At 44.5% G+C, this 17,706-nt stretch overlaps 1 protein-coding gene across 1 annotated transcript in view; it reads right to left on the bottom strand.

Annotated features, from left to right (window-relative positions):
• The window catches only part of RBM7 (RNA binding motif protein 7), a 147,584-nt gene that overhangs the window by 119,448 nt on the left and 10,430 nt on the right, over positions 1 to 17,706 (bottom strand). Inside the window, exon 2 of the mRNA XM_086951280.1 lies at positions 10,124 to 10,286. Coding sequence (XP_086807406.1) covers positions 10,124 to 10,286 — 163 coding nt within the window. The remainder of the gene's footprint in view (positions 1 to 10,123; positions 10,287 to 17,706) is intronic.

Here is a 17,706-nt window from a genome sequence, read left to right on the forward strand (position 1 = left end):
CACTTTCTACAGTAAATTAGAAAGCGTTTTGAGCAGTTTTATTTAGGGGTCCACCAAAAATCACGACAGGCAATAGGGCTAAGGAAACTGCAATATATAACTAGGGTGGGCTAGACCTCCACGATTCTAAAATGCACTAGTGGGCAGTGTTTGTGGGGCGCCTCCGTAGCTTTTGAATCTGGAAAAATAAGATTTCTGGCAGTCGGCTGGTCTTGGGGCCTGACAGCTGAATTTTTTATATAGAGTCAGTGACCCTAACTATTTTAAACGTGTCCGTTTTAAGGCCATCATGGATAGCATACACATATGGCAGGGAATTGTTGGCAGGTGTTCTCTCTCTCTTTTACATGATAATCACCCCTTATGGGGTAATCCGCTATTTAGAACACGGCTAGTAGGCGGTGGGCAAGGTATGGCATTGATCATCTGGGCCAGTTGTATGACCATAATGGCTTTCTGTCACTTGAAAGCCTGCAACTTACATTTGCTTTCCTTGTCAGTTGTTCTTTAAATACCTCCAGCTCAGGGATTTTATGAGACACCATGCACTACTAACTGTATAGAGCTCTGCGGTATGGGAATGCCTGCATCGGCAGAATCGGATAATCGGCAATTAGCATGATGTACCAATGCTTATGCCGGTTTATAGTGAACGGCTGCGAAAAGCTAGCAGCAAGATGGAGTGAGACTCTGGGGATAAATGTCACCTCTGAAGCAATCAAGACTGCGTTTGGGGCTATATACCATTCAATACACTCTAAGACTCTAAGACTGCAGCAGTTCTGCGCGATTTGTGCATTATATCATACCCCAAATAGGATTTTGCTAGATGAGCTCGAGATGAGGGGGGGGGGGGGGGGGGGGGGGGTTCTGCTAACATTGTGCACAATGTTTGCTACTTGTTCTGACTTGGAAATATTCTGGCAGAAGATAACCCATGCCATGAAGCTTAGATTAGGGGTTGAATATCCTCAAACGATAGCTGAAATCATGCTGGGCTACAAAGAGGATAGTCATGGTCATAGATTAATTAGTTCAATAATGCTGATGGCAGCTGGACTTGCTATAGCCAGGGCCTGGATTTCATCTAAACCTCCCTAAGTAGCTGAATGGTGGGCAATTGTGAGAAACTTTTGAAAGGGAGAAGGTCCTGGCTATAGCAAGAGGAATTCGCTCCCTGAAAAAAATGTGACTCCATATAGGGCTGTCTCGAAGACGCTTAGGAGTATCAGACTAACTGTAGTTACTTATTGGAACAGGGCCCATTGGCAGCAAGGTCACATATTTTAAACCGGTTTCTGTTAGGACTTGGAATGATTTGGAATATATGTATGTATTATTGTTATTATTAATGCTTCCTGCTTTGCCACGTTTTGACAAAGTGCGTCTTGGTGTGCCCTTTTTGACAATAAAAAAAGAAAATAAAAAATGTAAAAAGTAATTAATGAAAATATTTTCAGCTTCTTGGGCCCCAACTAAATGAATCATCCATTCTAAAATAAATGTTCTAAAAAGAAGCCGACAATGTAAACATTAAAATACATTTACCAGTTAAAATAAACTAACTAGTTTATTTAAAAAATGCAGATTCCAACAACAGTAATTTCTTTTCATATCAAACATGCTCTGTTCGTACTGAAAGTGGTAGAGGGCAGCATCCCTGTGAAAACTCTACCATCATCCTCCCTAAATAAATTAACCCCCCCATCAACCCAAATAATGTCATCTTTAACTAGCCACACTATTCACTGAAGTAGGAAGCCCCCCTCTGCCCACCCACCTCCAATGCCCCCACACCTCCGCCCCATCTCAGCTAATGAAAACCCTAAATCGCTCTAAAACCGGTGAAATCTCTGCCAATACCTCAAACTCTTGCAAATGTGAGACCTATTGCATTGTAAATGTTTGTTGAGCTCCGAGAGGGAGGCGGCAGCAGCCATCGGACGGCAGGGACCCTGACGCCAGGCCAAGCATTTCAAAAGCAGGAGAGATGTGGAGGAAGCGGCAACCAAAACAGACCTTAGTCTTTAAAAGCACAGCAAATGTGGCTAGATAAGAGCAAGCTTGACATCCCTGTTTACAACAGAGCTCTGTAAATCACAAGCACTGATCTGTAGTGCTCCTACTAATAGAAAGAAATAGTGTTCACAAGCTCTGAGTAACAACACATGTAAAAGGGGGAGTCCTTGAATATGGGTGGAGCTTTTAAAGCCCATATCCTGAATATAGCATGTCTCGCATAGACCGAGCAATCGCTGCCCACGGGAGACCTAAATAAGCATTTGCAATGCAATAGGTCTCGCATTTGCGAGAGTTTAAGCTACTAGCATTGTAAATGACAATGCCTTTTATTTATACGTTTTGATAATTAACATATAAATAAAAGCCATTGTCATTTACAATGGCAATAGCTGTAACTCTTGTAAACGCGAGACCTTTTTCATGTCAAAGGAGCGCCGCCATTGTCCGGGGCTGCTTGGAAAGTGAAAGAGTGCATGTCGCACTGAATGTTGCAGGAAAGCAGGTCATGCTTGCAGCAGGAGAAACTCAAAGAAAATAGTACTTATAGACTAAATAAGACATACTGTGTAACAACAGAAGTAAAAGGGCCAGTCCTCATTAGAGGTTACAAATGAAGACAAGGCGGACAATGACACAAGCCAATGAAAAATATGAGCAAAAAGTGGGCAGAGCTTCATGTCCATACTCCAATATAGCATGCCTCACAGAGCGCTGCCCAGACTCGACCTGAAAAAGGGGCTGTTATGGTATATCTAGGGGAGTGCCCTCATCTGCTGAGCCCATCTCTGCCAAGCATTGCGCTGTCTATCAATGCCCTCAAAGGAATGGCTTAAAAATACTCCAGTGCACAAGCGGGCATACATATACAGGCACATTCACATTTGAGCATTTCCAGACAAAACCAACTTGCAAGTTTCTGCATACTTAGACTTGTGCATTTTCAGGAAACATCCAAATAGATACAAGCGCAAATATACGCAAATATATGACCATCACAGCACTCATGCGGTCTTGCTTTTTCAGAATTGCTTTCTTTTCCTTATGTTCACCACATTCACTTTCAAAATGCAGCATGCACGTTCATTCTTTACTTCCATAGACAAATGCATTTACACTGCACAGTCTTGGGTAGGACATGCTCTGCTAGCCTCCTCTTAGCCAGGCCACTTGACTGTTCTGTCAGATCATTATTTTTACCTTCACTGGTTTTGTAGTCTCAGCAGTTGTCTATGTTAATAGTCTTGTTTGAAGCATGGTGTCTTTTTTTTGGCTAAATGCCCTATTGCAGGTGTAGTTGCAATGTCACAAGGAGTTAATGTAGGCTTAGGATTTTTAAATGTTTACCTTTGCAACGTTGATGTTTTTATCTTTTGGCATTTTTAAAAACCAACTATACGTCACCCAGTATACCTTGAATAAAAAACATGTCAGTAATTAATAAAGGAACAGGTTTTAAAACTGACTATGCATGAAAAGTGCACTTATGAGCCATAAACAGGTCGGTTTTACAGAATAAGTAATTCCCTTGAAAATAAACCCCTTCTAAAATCGTGGTCTGAAAACATAGCATAAGTATAAGGTCAGCGGGGCTAAAAACCATTGACAAAGCCAGTAAGTCACATATATGAGATCTATTGGTTTTGAGAATACTTGTTAAAACTTAAGAGGGATCCAAGATCTGAGGGATATCTCTGTTCACAGGAACACAAATGACCTCTACTGTCTATCCACTTCCTACTAGTATGTATATTATCAAACGTAGACATTACGATAAAGAGAATCCAAAAAGCCAAGAGTCGACTTAGACCATCACATCATGCTCTTGTTCATCCCAGTAATGAAGCCTTTATTCAGGTGCACCTGAATAAAGGCACCGTACTACGGGACACCGTATTACTTCAAAGGCTGCTGTGGGCATTAATGGATAGTGTTAAAAAAGTAGTTTGGTCAATTTAATGAATCGGTAACAAAAAAAAAAATAATCTTGGAACTAATGTTTACATATCTATTGTGTTTTTAATACACCATATACAAGTTCCCAATAGTTCTGTTAAAATTGTAAACCACATGAATAATTTGGTCGAGGCCCCAAAACAGACTTAAAACATTTGAGTATGGGATCCATCTATCAGGGGATATTCATAAATGTAAGACATCAAGAATTAAGTTATATCCCTCTGCGATTTGGTTCCTTTTACAGCTTAAGAACAGCTGAGTGGACAATCTAGCCCTCACTCAAACATGTACTATGTTGCTCAGAGCTCCCCAAACCTTGATGGTCCAAGATAAAAATACCTGGTCCCCGTGCACAGATCACACTATTCAATACCTATATTAACCCCAACAGCCATGTCTCATAGCTACCATATTGCCTAAACACAGAAGACCTTCAACCCAATGTTACTCAAGTATGGGCCTTGAAATCTACCATTACCTTCTTGCTCATTTGCTTCTTAACAAATAATTTAAGTTAGGCTGGGGTAAACAAGGTGAAATCAACTTCAACAAGCATTGGCATAGCCAATAGGTCTCGACTTTGGGACCTTATAAGTATTTGCTTATGCAGCAGGTCCCATTGGCGAGACCTAATGGCTATGCCAATGCTTGTTTAGATGTTTGATAATTATATACGGTACACAGGTCTGGATGCATGTTAACCTGGTACTGGTTTATGCATCGAACGTATTTTAGGGCGTAACAGAAGTGCTCATATTCATGCTTTTCTAAGACTTTTCAACTTAATTTTTCTCTACTAAACTATATTTGCTAAATTGTCATGTATTTCTACCACTCGTGCTCAATAGACAAAGTGGAATTTTTCCATTCACTGCCGCATTTCAGGGAAGCTAGAAATCTGCATGCAAGTTGTCCTTGTGCAGGTTCTGTGTCGGAAGAATTAAAAGATACAGTGTCAAGCAGACAAGTCAGTGGTAAGGAAGGGGCCTGCTGCTGGAATGCTTGGACTACTGCAACACTGGCTTGAAATTTTGCAAAATCAGACCGAACATGCCAAAATCCAACCAGACCACCTAAAACCAGCCCAGAAGGTACACCGGCGACTCCCGGGGAAAGTAAGAACCGAGCTTCAAAGTGACGTGCGGTGTATGTAGGGCTGCCTAGGGTAAAGGGTGATCACACCAGCGCCGCACTCGGAACCAAACTGAACACCAAGCACAAGTCGAGCACCTATATACGAGGAGGTGCGTCCAGTAGGGAAGGGGGGCACAAGGGATAACCGGAATCAGAGAATGTCTCGAGCGACACCGCGCAAGTAAACACCTAAAGCCATAAGTCAAGTCAGACAGGCCTTAAAACGAAATTCAAGCAAACCTCTAGTCACCATGGAAGGACTACTGCCCGCGAGTGTTTGAGCGAGGGAATCCTGTCCTACTAAGAGTATAGGAAAGACGAGCATTTTCAATGCAATAGGTCTCGCATTTGGAAAGTTTGAGCTATTGGTATTGTAAATGACACATTTTGTATTTATGTGTTGGTTTTGAAAATAGCGAAATTAATAGCTTTGTCATTTACAATGCCAATAGCTTTAACTTTCGCAAATGTGACACCTGTAGCATTTGTAATGCAATATGTGTTGTATTTACGTGACTTACAAGTATTGATATTACAAATAACAATGGCTTTTAAATTTTTTAAAATAATTAATACTTGTTATTGTAATTTATAATGGCAATAGCTTAAACATTTGTAAATAACTTGTGTGAAGAGTATATTCAGTGTATTTTATTGTGATGAAAATCCAAGAACAGAAGGGAAATAACATCTTTTTGTGACATTTGTAATAAAGCTTGAAACATTGAGAGAACATATTTGAACCAGTTGTTGAATGGTGGCGACGAGTTATGCAGTGTTGTGCGAAGGGGCGAGAGAGCGAGGGGCGAGAGAGCGAGGGGCGAGAGAGCGAGGGGCGAGAGAGCGAGGGGCGAGAGAGCGAGGGGGAATAGAATAGCAAATCAGCACAGGAGAAGAGAGCAGGGAGTTACAGAAGGAGGCGGTGTCGAAAAACAGCAGATCAGTAGAGGAGAAGAGAACAGGGAATTAAAGAAGGAGGCGGGTAGAAGAGTAGCAGATCAGCACAAGAGAAGAGAACAGGGAGTTAAAGAAGGAGGCGGTTGGAAGAGAACAGCAGATTAGCACAAGAGAAAAGAATAGAGTTAAAGAAGGAGGCGGGTTTTTGAGAGCAGCAGATCAGCACAGGAGAAGAGAATAGAATTGTGGTGAAAGTGAGCATCAGATCAGCAGAAGTTAACAGGGAGTTAAAATGCAAAGTAATATATGTTTCTCATTCGGAACGTTTGAGCTATTGCTATTGTAAATTACCAATTTTATTTTAATGTTTTGTTGTGAAATTAATTGCTTTGTCATTTACAACGCAAATAGTTATAACTTTTGCAAATGTGACACCTATAGCATTTGTAATGCAATATGGGTTGTATTTATAGGACTTACATGTATCGATATTACAAAACAACAATGGTGTGGAGTTGGAGGGCGGAGTAGTACTTGGATGGTGGATTTTGAGGGTGGAGTTGGAGGGTAGAGTGTGGGCACTAGAGTAGTGGATAGGGTGGTGGCGGTAGAAGGCTGTTCTGGGTAAGAGAGAGCGTGTGTAAGAGAGCGTGTGTAAGGGAGAGCGTGTGTAAGGGAGAGCGTGTGTAAGGGAGAGCGTGTGTAAGGGAGAGCGTGTGTAAGGGAGAGCGTGTGTAAGGGAGAGCGTGTGTAAGGGAGAGCGTGTGTAAGGGAGAGCGTGTGTAAGGGAGAGCGTGTGTAAGGGAGAGCGTGTGTAAGGGAGAGCGTGTGTAAGAGAGAGCGTGTGTAAGAGAGAGCGTGTGTAAGAGAGAGCGTGTGTAAGAGAGAGCGTGTGTAAGAGAGAGCGTGTGTAAGAGAGAGCGTGTGTAAGAGAGAGCGTGTGTAAGAGAGAGCGTGTGTAAGAGAGAGCGTGTGTAAGAGAGAGCGTGTGTAAGAGAGAGCGTGTGTAAGAGAGAGGTCTTCATCCCCAGACACCTAGCACTGCCTGGTAGGCAAGACATACAAACGCTGGATGAGTGTTCATGAATACAGCCGAGGAGACCTCATCATTTGTGGTTAACAGACGCTTGATATTAGGACAGGAGTGTGGAACCCACTGAGTAGAACATGAAAACATAATGCAAAAATTATCTTTTCAAAAACGGAACCTTTAAAACGGTTCAACAAAATCAGTTTCTTAATTAACTACCTTTCTACAAAAAGATCAAAGTCCACCTAATCTTACTATTAACAGAGTTGAGTTTGACTGTTTTAACAAATTAAGTACACATATCCATTTTCTTGATGACTATGTATTTACTTGAAAGCTGCTACTTTGATGGACACTCTGGAAAATAGATTTTTTGTCATTATGTTTTCACGCTGAACCCTTACTTCAATAGGACGCTAACATGGCAATAGGCGTCCTATTGCCATGTTCAGTCCATATCCTGTACGCACAGGATATGGACTGAACACAAATACAACTCTGGCTGAGCAGCCAGCAGTGCACAGCAGGCATGGAAATGAGTTTAGAGAACTTTATCTGTTGTCAATATTCAAGTATGCAAAACCTCAAAAACAAGCCATGAGCAGCCGTTGGCTAGGCAAACCAGATCACACGGTACTGTATATCACGCAACCACCTAAGGATAATGGAGAAAAAAAACAATGGCGAAGCCATTAGGTCTTTCGAGGTAACCCATTGCCAGTGGTTTATACAGGCTCATAGATAAAGAATTTAAAATAAAATAAAAACTATAACGTGGCCGCCAGCACCTCACATGTGCACTTCTTCAAGATGACGTGTGTGTGTGTGTGTGGGGGGGGGGGGGGTGTAGAAGAGGCAACATGAGAGCAGCGTGGAGCAGGCGAGGAGAAGCGCGCACACTGGCAAGAAAGATCAGGCCGTATACACAAAAGCAACATGGAAAGGTGTTGAGAGAAGCACACGACCAAGAACAACACAGTGCACAGGGAGGGGAGTACAATAATGGAAGCCATGGGTCGCGTGGACACACACTGAGGAACCGGCGGCACACGGATAGGCACCGAGGGGCCGCATGGACACGAGGAGCCGGATAGCGTGAGGCGCACAGGACATATTGAAAGGCAGTGTGAGGCGCTGAGGACATGTGGCACTGAGGAGCTGGGGAGACACGCATAGATGGTAAGTGAGTGTCTGAGGAGATAAGGACACCTGGCGGGGGAGCGGAAGGGATTGCTTTGAAGTGTGATGCCGAGGCTCGGGGAGCAAATGGCAAGCGCGCGCACGGAACACATGCACTGTGCGTAATCCGCCTGCCAAAGCTCTCTGAGCGGAAGGGATTGCTATGAAGTGTGATGCTGAGGCTCGGGGAGCAAATGGCAAGCGCGAGCACGGAACACATGCACTGTGCGTAATCCGCCTGCCAAAGCCCTCTTGGTAAGCTTTCCTGTTGCACCTCTATATGTCTCGACAGCTGCAATACGCAAGCGCATTGGCAGATCGAGAACTAAAAAAAACAAAAAAGCAGACCGTACGTTATTGGCCAGAAGAAGGCTGGGCGAGTCCATATGCCCCCGAGGTGGCTAGAGATACTGCTGAATGGAGTGTGAACTTGTGAGGTCTGACCTCAGCTATCAGAGAACACGGACCTGTGGCAATGCCTCCTCAGAGCGGTAACATTCAGCCCCGGATGAGCTGTCCTTTCCAACCCGGAGCCTGGGAGAAAAAAAGCCTTGGTGTTGTGTGTGTGTGTGCGCTGAAAGAAAAAAAAGAAAAAAGAAAAAAATAAGCAAGTGATGCGCATGCGCGCCGGCAAAAGTAAAACCGTAAAAGACAAGCGCGCACGCCTCGTGCTGCAAGTTAAACAAGCAACAGAAAATTGTAGAGGCGGAGCGAGGCGCATGCGCTTGTTTGCGCAAGAGTAAGCTGGTGGCTGCCTTTGGCAACACTTTAAAAACCTGCTTATTAAATGGCTCGCCAGATCAGCGCATGCACTGGCTCTAGCGAAACCTATAAAGGTGGGAAACTGGGTCCATGACCTCTCCTTTGCCCCCTTAATCCGGCCTCGCCCCCCTTCTCCCCCAAGGCTACAACCACCAAAATAATTTCCTGCCATTACAGTGTGTCTTTCCTTAATGTCAACTTACACACAAAATTGCAATACAGCGTTTCTTGTTATGCATGTAATGCATTTAACTTACAATTGCCTTAAGAAAAAAAATACTGTCAAACAGCGCAAGACCATCTTGCTCTGCCTATTCTCAGGTCTCTATACCAAATCTCGATCTTAAAAGGCCTACATTGCCTTCTGATAACAAAACAGCACGATATAAAGACATGTATTATAGACAGGGTGCTTCAAGGTTGAATTTCTGAATATTTGTCTATGGTGCCCTGCCAAATCATCTAGCCAGAAACCAGAGAAACTTCTCAGATGTCCTAAAGCCTTTATGCAACTACTGGGTCTGCTCTCTGCGTTCTCTCACGTTAAATAGCCTCCAACTAGGACTTCCAAAGCCTCAATTTGCCATTCCCTACCCAAGTCCAGCCACTCCCCACCGTGATACAGCACTCTCGCCCCCCACCACGACTAAATTATGCAGCCAAAAAAAGAGCTAACTTTTGCAGCATAATAAGACATATTTAGTGATACCATTCCTTCATTATTCTTTCATCTTTACCCATGTTAACATGGCCTTTCACCTCATTAGTACTACTTCACCACCCAAATACAGCAATAAACTTTTGAAAGATAACCAGCCAACCTTTGCGTAGGGCCTTTCACTACAGCTGCAACATTTGTCAATGCTTCTTTGGTAAAGTTTGTTCTATTTGAGCTACAAACTATTTATTTTGTTAATAATTTTCCGATTATGCAAAAGATGGAATATGTGGCAAATGCAGCAAAACCACAAAAACAAGAAAATGGTAAAACAATTAAAAGAGAACCTAAAAATATACAAAATACAACAAAATATGGGAAGTCTGCAAGAAAAACCATGAACAAAAAGAGCATCAGATGAAAGTGCACTCCATTTATGCCAGGGTTACTCCGATAACAGCATGCTTATGTTTAGCAATTAATACCTGATCTAAATTGAACTTTGAGCGTTCTTCCAAAAAGTTTGGTACCAAGGAGCAGGTTCATAGCATAAGGGACAGACTCTTCATGTTTAAAGTTCACAAATGCAAAATTCTTTGTTTTGCCGTCTTTATCCTTAGGAATTCTAACTCGTATTACTGGACCAGCCTGTAAAAAGAGAAGAAAAGCACATTAAAAAAAAGAAGACTATGAAAAAAATATGTAGGAAGCGGTCAGAAAACCATATGTATTAAATGGTTTATGCAAAGTTTTTGGTATTTTTAAATTTGATTTCAACTTTTTCACAAAAAGAAAAGAATGACCTTGCAATCAGCATTTTCATATGTGTTACACACTATATATTCATGTTATATAATTATCCTATTCCACACTCACAGTACATTACATCACTAGTCAACAATTTACAGGTCACTGGTGAGAACATCAGGGTATTCCAATAAGTGAGCTGTTAAGTTATGTAAACAGCAATGTATAAGCGTCTACTACTCATCTAGGCTAACCCTGTAACAATGGTAGTGATTGCAATACGTATAAATAAATAAAAAAATTAAAAAAAAAAAAAGAGGGTCTCATGTCTCTGGGGTGCGAGGAATCTGGCAGATGCCCTGCATATTTGTCCAGGGGGTCTCTACAATATAACATATCCAACAGCCATAGTTTATGTTTGGGTGATGAGCGTTGTCCCCAGTGCATGGCCACCCCATTTTGGCTAATAAAAGTACCACCGCTACAAGTCTGTGCCCTTGAGGCTTCATCTTGTTATCCAGACCCAGGAGCACTTCTGAAAAGTGCAGTCCACTGACTCGGACATCGTGGAATGCAGGTCTCACACCACCTGTAGCCATAACTCAAGGACCAAGCCACAATTAAATGCTAAGTGCAGGAAATCCAGGTCAGTCATTCCACACCTTTTACACTATGGACTAGGTTTATTAATTTTGTCCATCGCTGCTTGGGGTGTTTGGAAAACCTTCATTTTGCCTTGATGATCAAGCCTTAGTCTTGCTGGATATAGCATAGCGTATGCAATCTCCATTTCTTGTAGCTTTTTCTTTAACGGTAAGTAATCTTTCCGTGCAGTCAGTACAGTCACTGGAAAGTCTGGGCAAAAGGACTCGACATTCCCTTGCTAATTGAAGTCAATTTTTCACTTACCAGTCGCAACACCATGTTGAGGTCTTTCTAATTTAAGAGCTTGCTTATTATGGGCCTTGGAAGAGCCTCCCGGGGTGGGAGCGGCAGCGTCAGGAATATATGAGCCCGTTTTACCACCAGAAGTTGCGACAGGGTGTCGGTGCAGAAGACGTCGGCCAACATGCGCTCAACATACACCTCCAATTTCCCTGTGTTTGTTGATTCCAGAATCCCTGTGATACACAAGTTTTCGCGTTGGGAGCGTGCCTCCAAATCTTCGTTTTTTGCCTCATGTATCTCAATTACCTTTTCCATTTTGAGGCATTTACTGTTTATAGATTGCACTGTCTCTTCAGTGTTAGAGCGCTGCTGTTCTGCTTCTGTCAGTCTTGTCACATGTTGGTCTAGCTGGGCAGCGAGGTCGTCCATTCACAAGTTCAGACGGTCAATTTTACAGTTTATAGACAGCAGACTTTACTGCATTGCCAACAGGGTGCTTTCAATAGACCTAGCTCTCTGGTTTGAGTTTTCCATGTCTGATTCCACCACTGTCTCAGGTGAGCTCCTCTGGCTTTTTCTGGACTCCAACTGATTTATCTGTTTTTCCCCCATTTGGGCCATTGACCTTGTCCGTTTTCATGCAGTTTAGGGTGGTTAGTGCTTGTAGTGCCCAAGCAGGCTCCAGTTATCTAGGAGAGATAAGAGGTGTCGCACTGGGCACACAGCAACCTGGATAATGGGGAGGGGGGTGGGGTTGGAGGGGAAGAATGAATCAATCCCCCAAAGGCCTGTACCCTGGAGCAAGTGTTCTGGCTATGGGCCACCGTCCCTAGTCAGGGAAGTCTCAGCTCCACTGTGTTTTCTGTTTGCTACCTGCTCAGACCCCGGTCACAGCCTGTTAATTTGGGCGGCATTGCTTGGGCCTCGTCAGGGATCGAGACTGAGGACCAATCTCTAGTTATGTCGCCATGCTTCCCTCTCCTGGGGGATCCTTGCACCTTAACAGTGGCAGCTCCAGCCGAGGCGTAACACAGGCAATCTCACACTTCCATCTGCAGCGTACTTAAACCGTGCTGGCTCATTTGCTTCTCTGAGCTGCCAGAGGTCAGCAACAGGTCCTACTCCCACCATGGTGGCTTCGCACTAGACGGTGCTGCTCACATATTTCTTCTAGGCCATTATGGCCATCTCTGGTTCACGATCTGGCTGCCGGAGCCCCTGCATTATTTCACAGATTTTGCTCTTCGCCGCAGGCCCCTCTGCACTGTCTCATCCTCTTCGTGGACACTGCCCGGCCCCCTCAACTTCGGCACTGTAGACCAGATCCTGCCCAGCCCAGTTCAGCGAGGGGCTACTCCCGGTCACCTGTGGGTGTTCGTGCCTTCTACATCAGGCCACAACTCAGCCTCTTTCCCTTTGAGCCGTCTCCCAGCTGGGGTCATCTGCTCCTTATCCTACGAACCCTCAGAGCTGAGAGCAGGAGCCTTTAGATTTGACCGGCCACAGGCTGTCTCTAGAGTGCAGATCTCCATCATCGCTCACATGCTGGGTCCCGCAGAGCGAAACCAGCAGCTGCCATCTTCTAAGTCGTGGCCGAGTACCTCGGCCCACTGCGTCTGAGGTTTGGGAGTCCCTGCGCTGCCGATTACAAATTTCACTCAGAGCACGCTGCTGAACATCACCATCCAGTTTCTTGGCTTTTCTGCTATGGGAAGCCGGATTGCAGGATACTGGACAGATACTTAACCCCTTCAGCGCTAATGACAAGGGTAACTCGTCATGGAGTTTCCATTGATTTCAATGGAAATTACATTGAAGCACCAGAAGAAGCATAGCATCCAAGTGGTTAACTCACAGCTGGTGGAGCTGTACTACCGTGTGGCCTTCTTCACGCAGGCTCTCTAGCATCCATTTGGGGGTTATACAAAGTTACTTCATCTGTGTACCATTTTTGCAGGAATTGGTTGTAGTGCAGACACTGCAACCTACCGATGGGCATTAACAGCTTTGGTGGTGCTCACCAGCTGCAGAGAGATTTCCTGTATGGTAGCGAGAGGGCTCAGGGAACTACCAAGGACTCTTCGTGGGTGGCCTAATTTTTAGAGTTGGCCACATAGTGCAATTTGACATGATCAATGGAGACAAAAGCGATTGTCTCTAGAACCAGGTAGAGGAGGCAAGATTACCTTTCTTGTGCCTTGAATGCCAAGGACTGGCTCGATATGGTGGGCCAAACTACTTTTGAAAGGATTTCGCTGTTTGGTGGAGGCATAGTTTGAGAAAGATCATTGAAGTTCTCAACTGATTGAGATATCGTATTTACCTTCATTGGAAACGGGCGGTAGAAGGGCAGGTCATTCAAAAAGAATGTGCTGCCTATAATATGCAAAAACAACAATTGATGGACAGAATGCAGAACAATGTCATACATTCACCCCAATACAGAGAACTGGGCCTAAATCCATAATTTTTTTGCTCACAATGCCATTCCAGTTAAACCCAGCCATATGTAAATCAGTCTTGACCCTGTGACCAATGGAAACAGTCCAGCCCGACGAGGTCCTCCCTGGATTGGAAACAAGCATCCTAGGACCGGTTTCAGGGTTTCACCCCTCTTCAGCCAGGATAGCTTGACTCCAGTGGCATGGAGAGCACGGGACCCATGTCTGGGCATACCAGTCCCATTTGGGGTGACAAATGAGAAACATCAACTGTTTCTTTTCGATATGTCACCCTATGTGGGATATGGATCTCGTGCTCACTACCCCACTGGATTCAAGCTAGCCTGGCTGATGAAAGGTGATGCCCTGAAACAGGTCCGAGGATGCTTATTACCGGTCCAGGGAAGACCTGGCTTGGCAGTTCGGGATGGACTGTTCGCACAAGGCACAGGGTCAAGACTGATTTGCATATGGCTGGGTCCAAACTGGAATGGTGAGCAAAAAAAGTGATGGATTTAGCCCAGATCCTTGTAACGGGGGTGAATGTTTGCATTGTCGAGCATTTCGTCCATCAACTGTTTCTTTTCCCTATAATATGTCTGCCTTCAAATCCCACAAACTAAAATTCAGCACAGGTGTGTGTGGGTGGGTGGGTGGGTGGGTGGGGGGTGGCACAAGGTGCCATTAAACTGCAGGTTCTGACCAGAACATGGGAAATGTAGTTGATCACTGCAGAGTTGTGATGTGTGCACATTGCCAACATTTTAAAACGAAAAAGTTGACGTGCATGAACTACTATGCATAGCTGTGCAAAAAAGGACGTCTGTCGCTTTTAGAGTCACTCCGATTTTATGAACAAATAAAATATATATAGAATGCAATAAATGAGGAGGAACTTTTAAAGAATCGACCCTGAGCTAAGAAAGTGTGTATGTTCGTTATGTAGTACTTATATACTGCAAACCTCGCCAAAAGGCAGCGGGGCACCAAAGGGTCAGCATACATGCCAACAGACCTAATTCAGCCAGGAGACTGCCTATTTTTTAAGTAAAAAAAATAGCTTCTTTTTTGCATTCTCCTGGCTGAAATTGCTCTGGTTCAATGGAAGTGAATGGGGAAATCACATTGCCCAGATTTTCTTTCAAACTCTCCCACTTTGTTTTTGTAAAATGTTGGCATCATGAGTCAATGGCAAACTGAAGGGGAAAGAGAGACAGAAGAGATAACTGGATTCCCGAAGCGGAGGCGTACAGTTACTACATTATAATGTTTTGTTCTTTAAAAAAGTGCATCTTCAATTGTTTCTTAAGTTGGAGCAGCGTTTGGTTGGTCCAGAGATAGGAAAAACCCTGATGCATTGTAACTCCATCCTCATCCCTAAATAACCGTCCTCATCCCATCCCCCCTCCAATCCGCAACCACCAACAAACAATTTCCTGTCTTGCTTAAACCCTTGAAATGCCTCTTTTCCACCGAAACACCCAAGTATACATAAAAATACACATTGCAGGGCACATCTGTAATTAAGGTTGCCACCAAGATTCCCTGTCAATCACATTTTAACACCATTCATAGCTTTGCCTCAGAACAATCTGCACCAAACTTGGAGAAACAAAAGTTCTGTAGCACTTGCCAACTTTTATGCTGGTTAGTCAAACACTTCAAACGTTTTGTTGCTGATAAAATGGGGATTCCTATGAGATTCTTCTGTGTGTGACTCAGAAATCCACTGACAGAATGTTCACAAACGTTTATGAAATGGTGGCCTTGGTTTGGTAAAAATGCATTCAGCCGCTTTCAAGATCTAGTTCACTATGTGAATGTCTGGCATGCGTTTCAAAGAATTTTATATTTTTCCTAGTGTCCGTGAACTAATATATTGCAGGTAACAAAAACACGGTTTCCTTTTAAAACACGGCTCATGAAAATTGGACACTTACAGGTCTTGTTCTCACAATGTACGGTAGGACAACAGATGCACCATTAGTGAGTGGGTAAAGCCACACACTCATGAATCTCTCTCCCAGGCCTGTTGAGCAAGCCAGAGATAGATCAAAATAAATAATTCCTTGTTCTTAATCTCGACTCCGGCAAGCATGTATCTAGTTGTACACCTGCTCTCAAATTTGTTTTAATTACTTTTTCACATATTGCACGTTCTGACCCTCACCACCCTTTAATTCACCATAGGGCTCTTAAACATCATAAGTGCTCCTCATTCCCAGAGAGGGAGTGGTAGCCGGTATTGTGATCACCGGTCACGGTGCAAGGAGAATCCCCAACCACCAAATCCGCCAGATACTCTCCCAAGGCACCACACACATACACTTGACCACTCCCCCAGTTGCACACACACATTCCCTTCGTCACCCCACAATGCACACACAACCCAAGCCTCTCCCTAGTTAGAACACAAATGCCGCCAGCCTACGCCCGTACACACACTCATCCAGCCTACCTCTACAGCCACTGGCAAAACACAAACACATCCACCCCTATTGGCGCTACAAGGCCATAGGCTACAGTAGGTTTGGACGAGGCGGTGTGTTGGTGCATGCACTTCCCCTCGGTTCTGAAGCGCACACTGGGTCTCCTAATTATTTGTACATCTGTGACCTTGTCCAGCCACCAGAAAAAAACAACTGGTCATAAGGAACGGGGATGCAAAGGCTGATTCGCCAATGAGTAGCAACGCTGCTGTTTTCCACCAGATGCTGCATGCAGAGAATCGAAGCGACAGTGAAGCCCGGTGTCCAAGGCTGCAAGAAGGAGACCTGCAGAACAAGAACCCAGAAGTGGCAAACTCCGCTGAGCACTGCAGGCAAAGTCAGGAAAGGAGCAACGCGCTACTGTGGGTCAGCCACTCGAACGCTGTCAACAAGATAGGTCAGTACACAGGCCGACAGCAGGAGCATCCTTAGCACCAAAAAATGCAGTACCACAAAACGGCCACCAGGGGGCATCAGAGGAAAGGAAATAATGCTGACGTTTGGGAGTGATCACCTGGATGAGAAGAGAGTGATTTTGATGGCTAGAAAGTGCCCAGAACAGTGAGAGAAACTCTTAAGAGGAAGCAGAGGTGACGTATGTTATGTACTGCCTCCTCGTGCACTTTGCTGCCTTCGCGTTTCACAGAACATGGAACGCAAGGCCAGTTGAAGCGGACGACGAGTGAAAGAATACACGGCTGGGTTGTCAGCTGAGCTCTTGTATCTGCCTGCAATTTACTTAATAAAGCTAATCTACTTAAGCAACAGACCTCCACCATCTACTTAACTCCTTCGCTGCGCGGTAATTCTGCCGCAGCGCAAGGGGGGATGGGGCACTCAGCGCTCCCATGCTCGTGACGGAACCGCTCAGTCACGAGCCTCGGGCGCAATGTGCTTGTGAAGGAACGGTTCCTTCACGGCCCGCCCGCTCAATAGAACGCGCCGCGCAGCAGCGAAATCACTGCCACGCAGGCGTGCCGGGACGGAAGCGTTCAGTCACCAGCACAGCGCATCCGAGGCTCGTGAGGGAGAGGTTCAGTCACCAGCATGGAACCGATTAACAATTGGCGACGAGTGGGATTTCTAAAGAACCAAGGATGCGGACATTTAAAAAAAAAAAAAAAAATACAAAAACACAGGCAGAGTCGACGTGGACCACCTAAAATTTTACTCTGAAGGAGTTCAGCTTTCGAATTCACTCAGCGGAGCTTCCCTACAAGACTCCACCGGTGATCAGTACCAATTTTTAAACATTATACTTCAATTTGAGCTACTCTAAGAATATTTGAGCTACTCTAGGCCTTACCGTTTAAAATAGAACTCTCGGAGTTCAAACGGTGGCTACTGCCTAGCAACGCGCTCCTGCAGACTGCTGGAGACCGGCTCACGCTGTTGTCAATGCTACGCGAACTCCAAGAGTATTGTGGTTACGTGTCATACGTTTCTCGAATGAAACGTGGTGCGTCACATGATGAGCAGCAGTCATTTTAATTTGGGAAGGCC

Source organism: Lissotriton vulgaris, unplaced genomic scaffold (assembly GCF_964263255.1).
Source record: "Lissotriton vulgaris unplaced genomic scaffold, aLisVul1.2 SCAFFOLD_345, whole genome shotgun sequence".
In the NCBI taxonomy this organism is placed as follows: Eukaryota; Metazoa; Chordata; class Amphibia; order Caudata; family Salamandridae; genus Lissotriton; species Lissotriton vulgaris.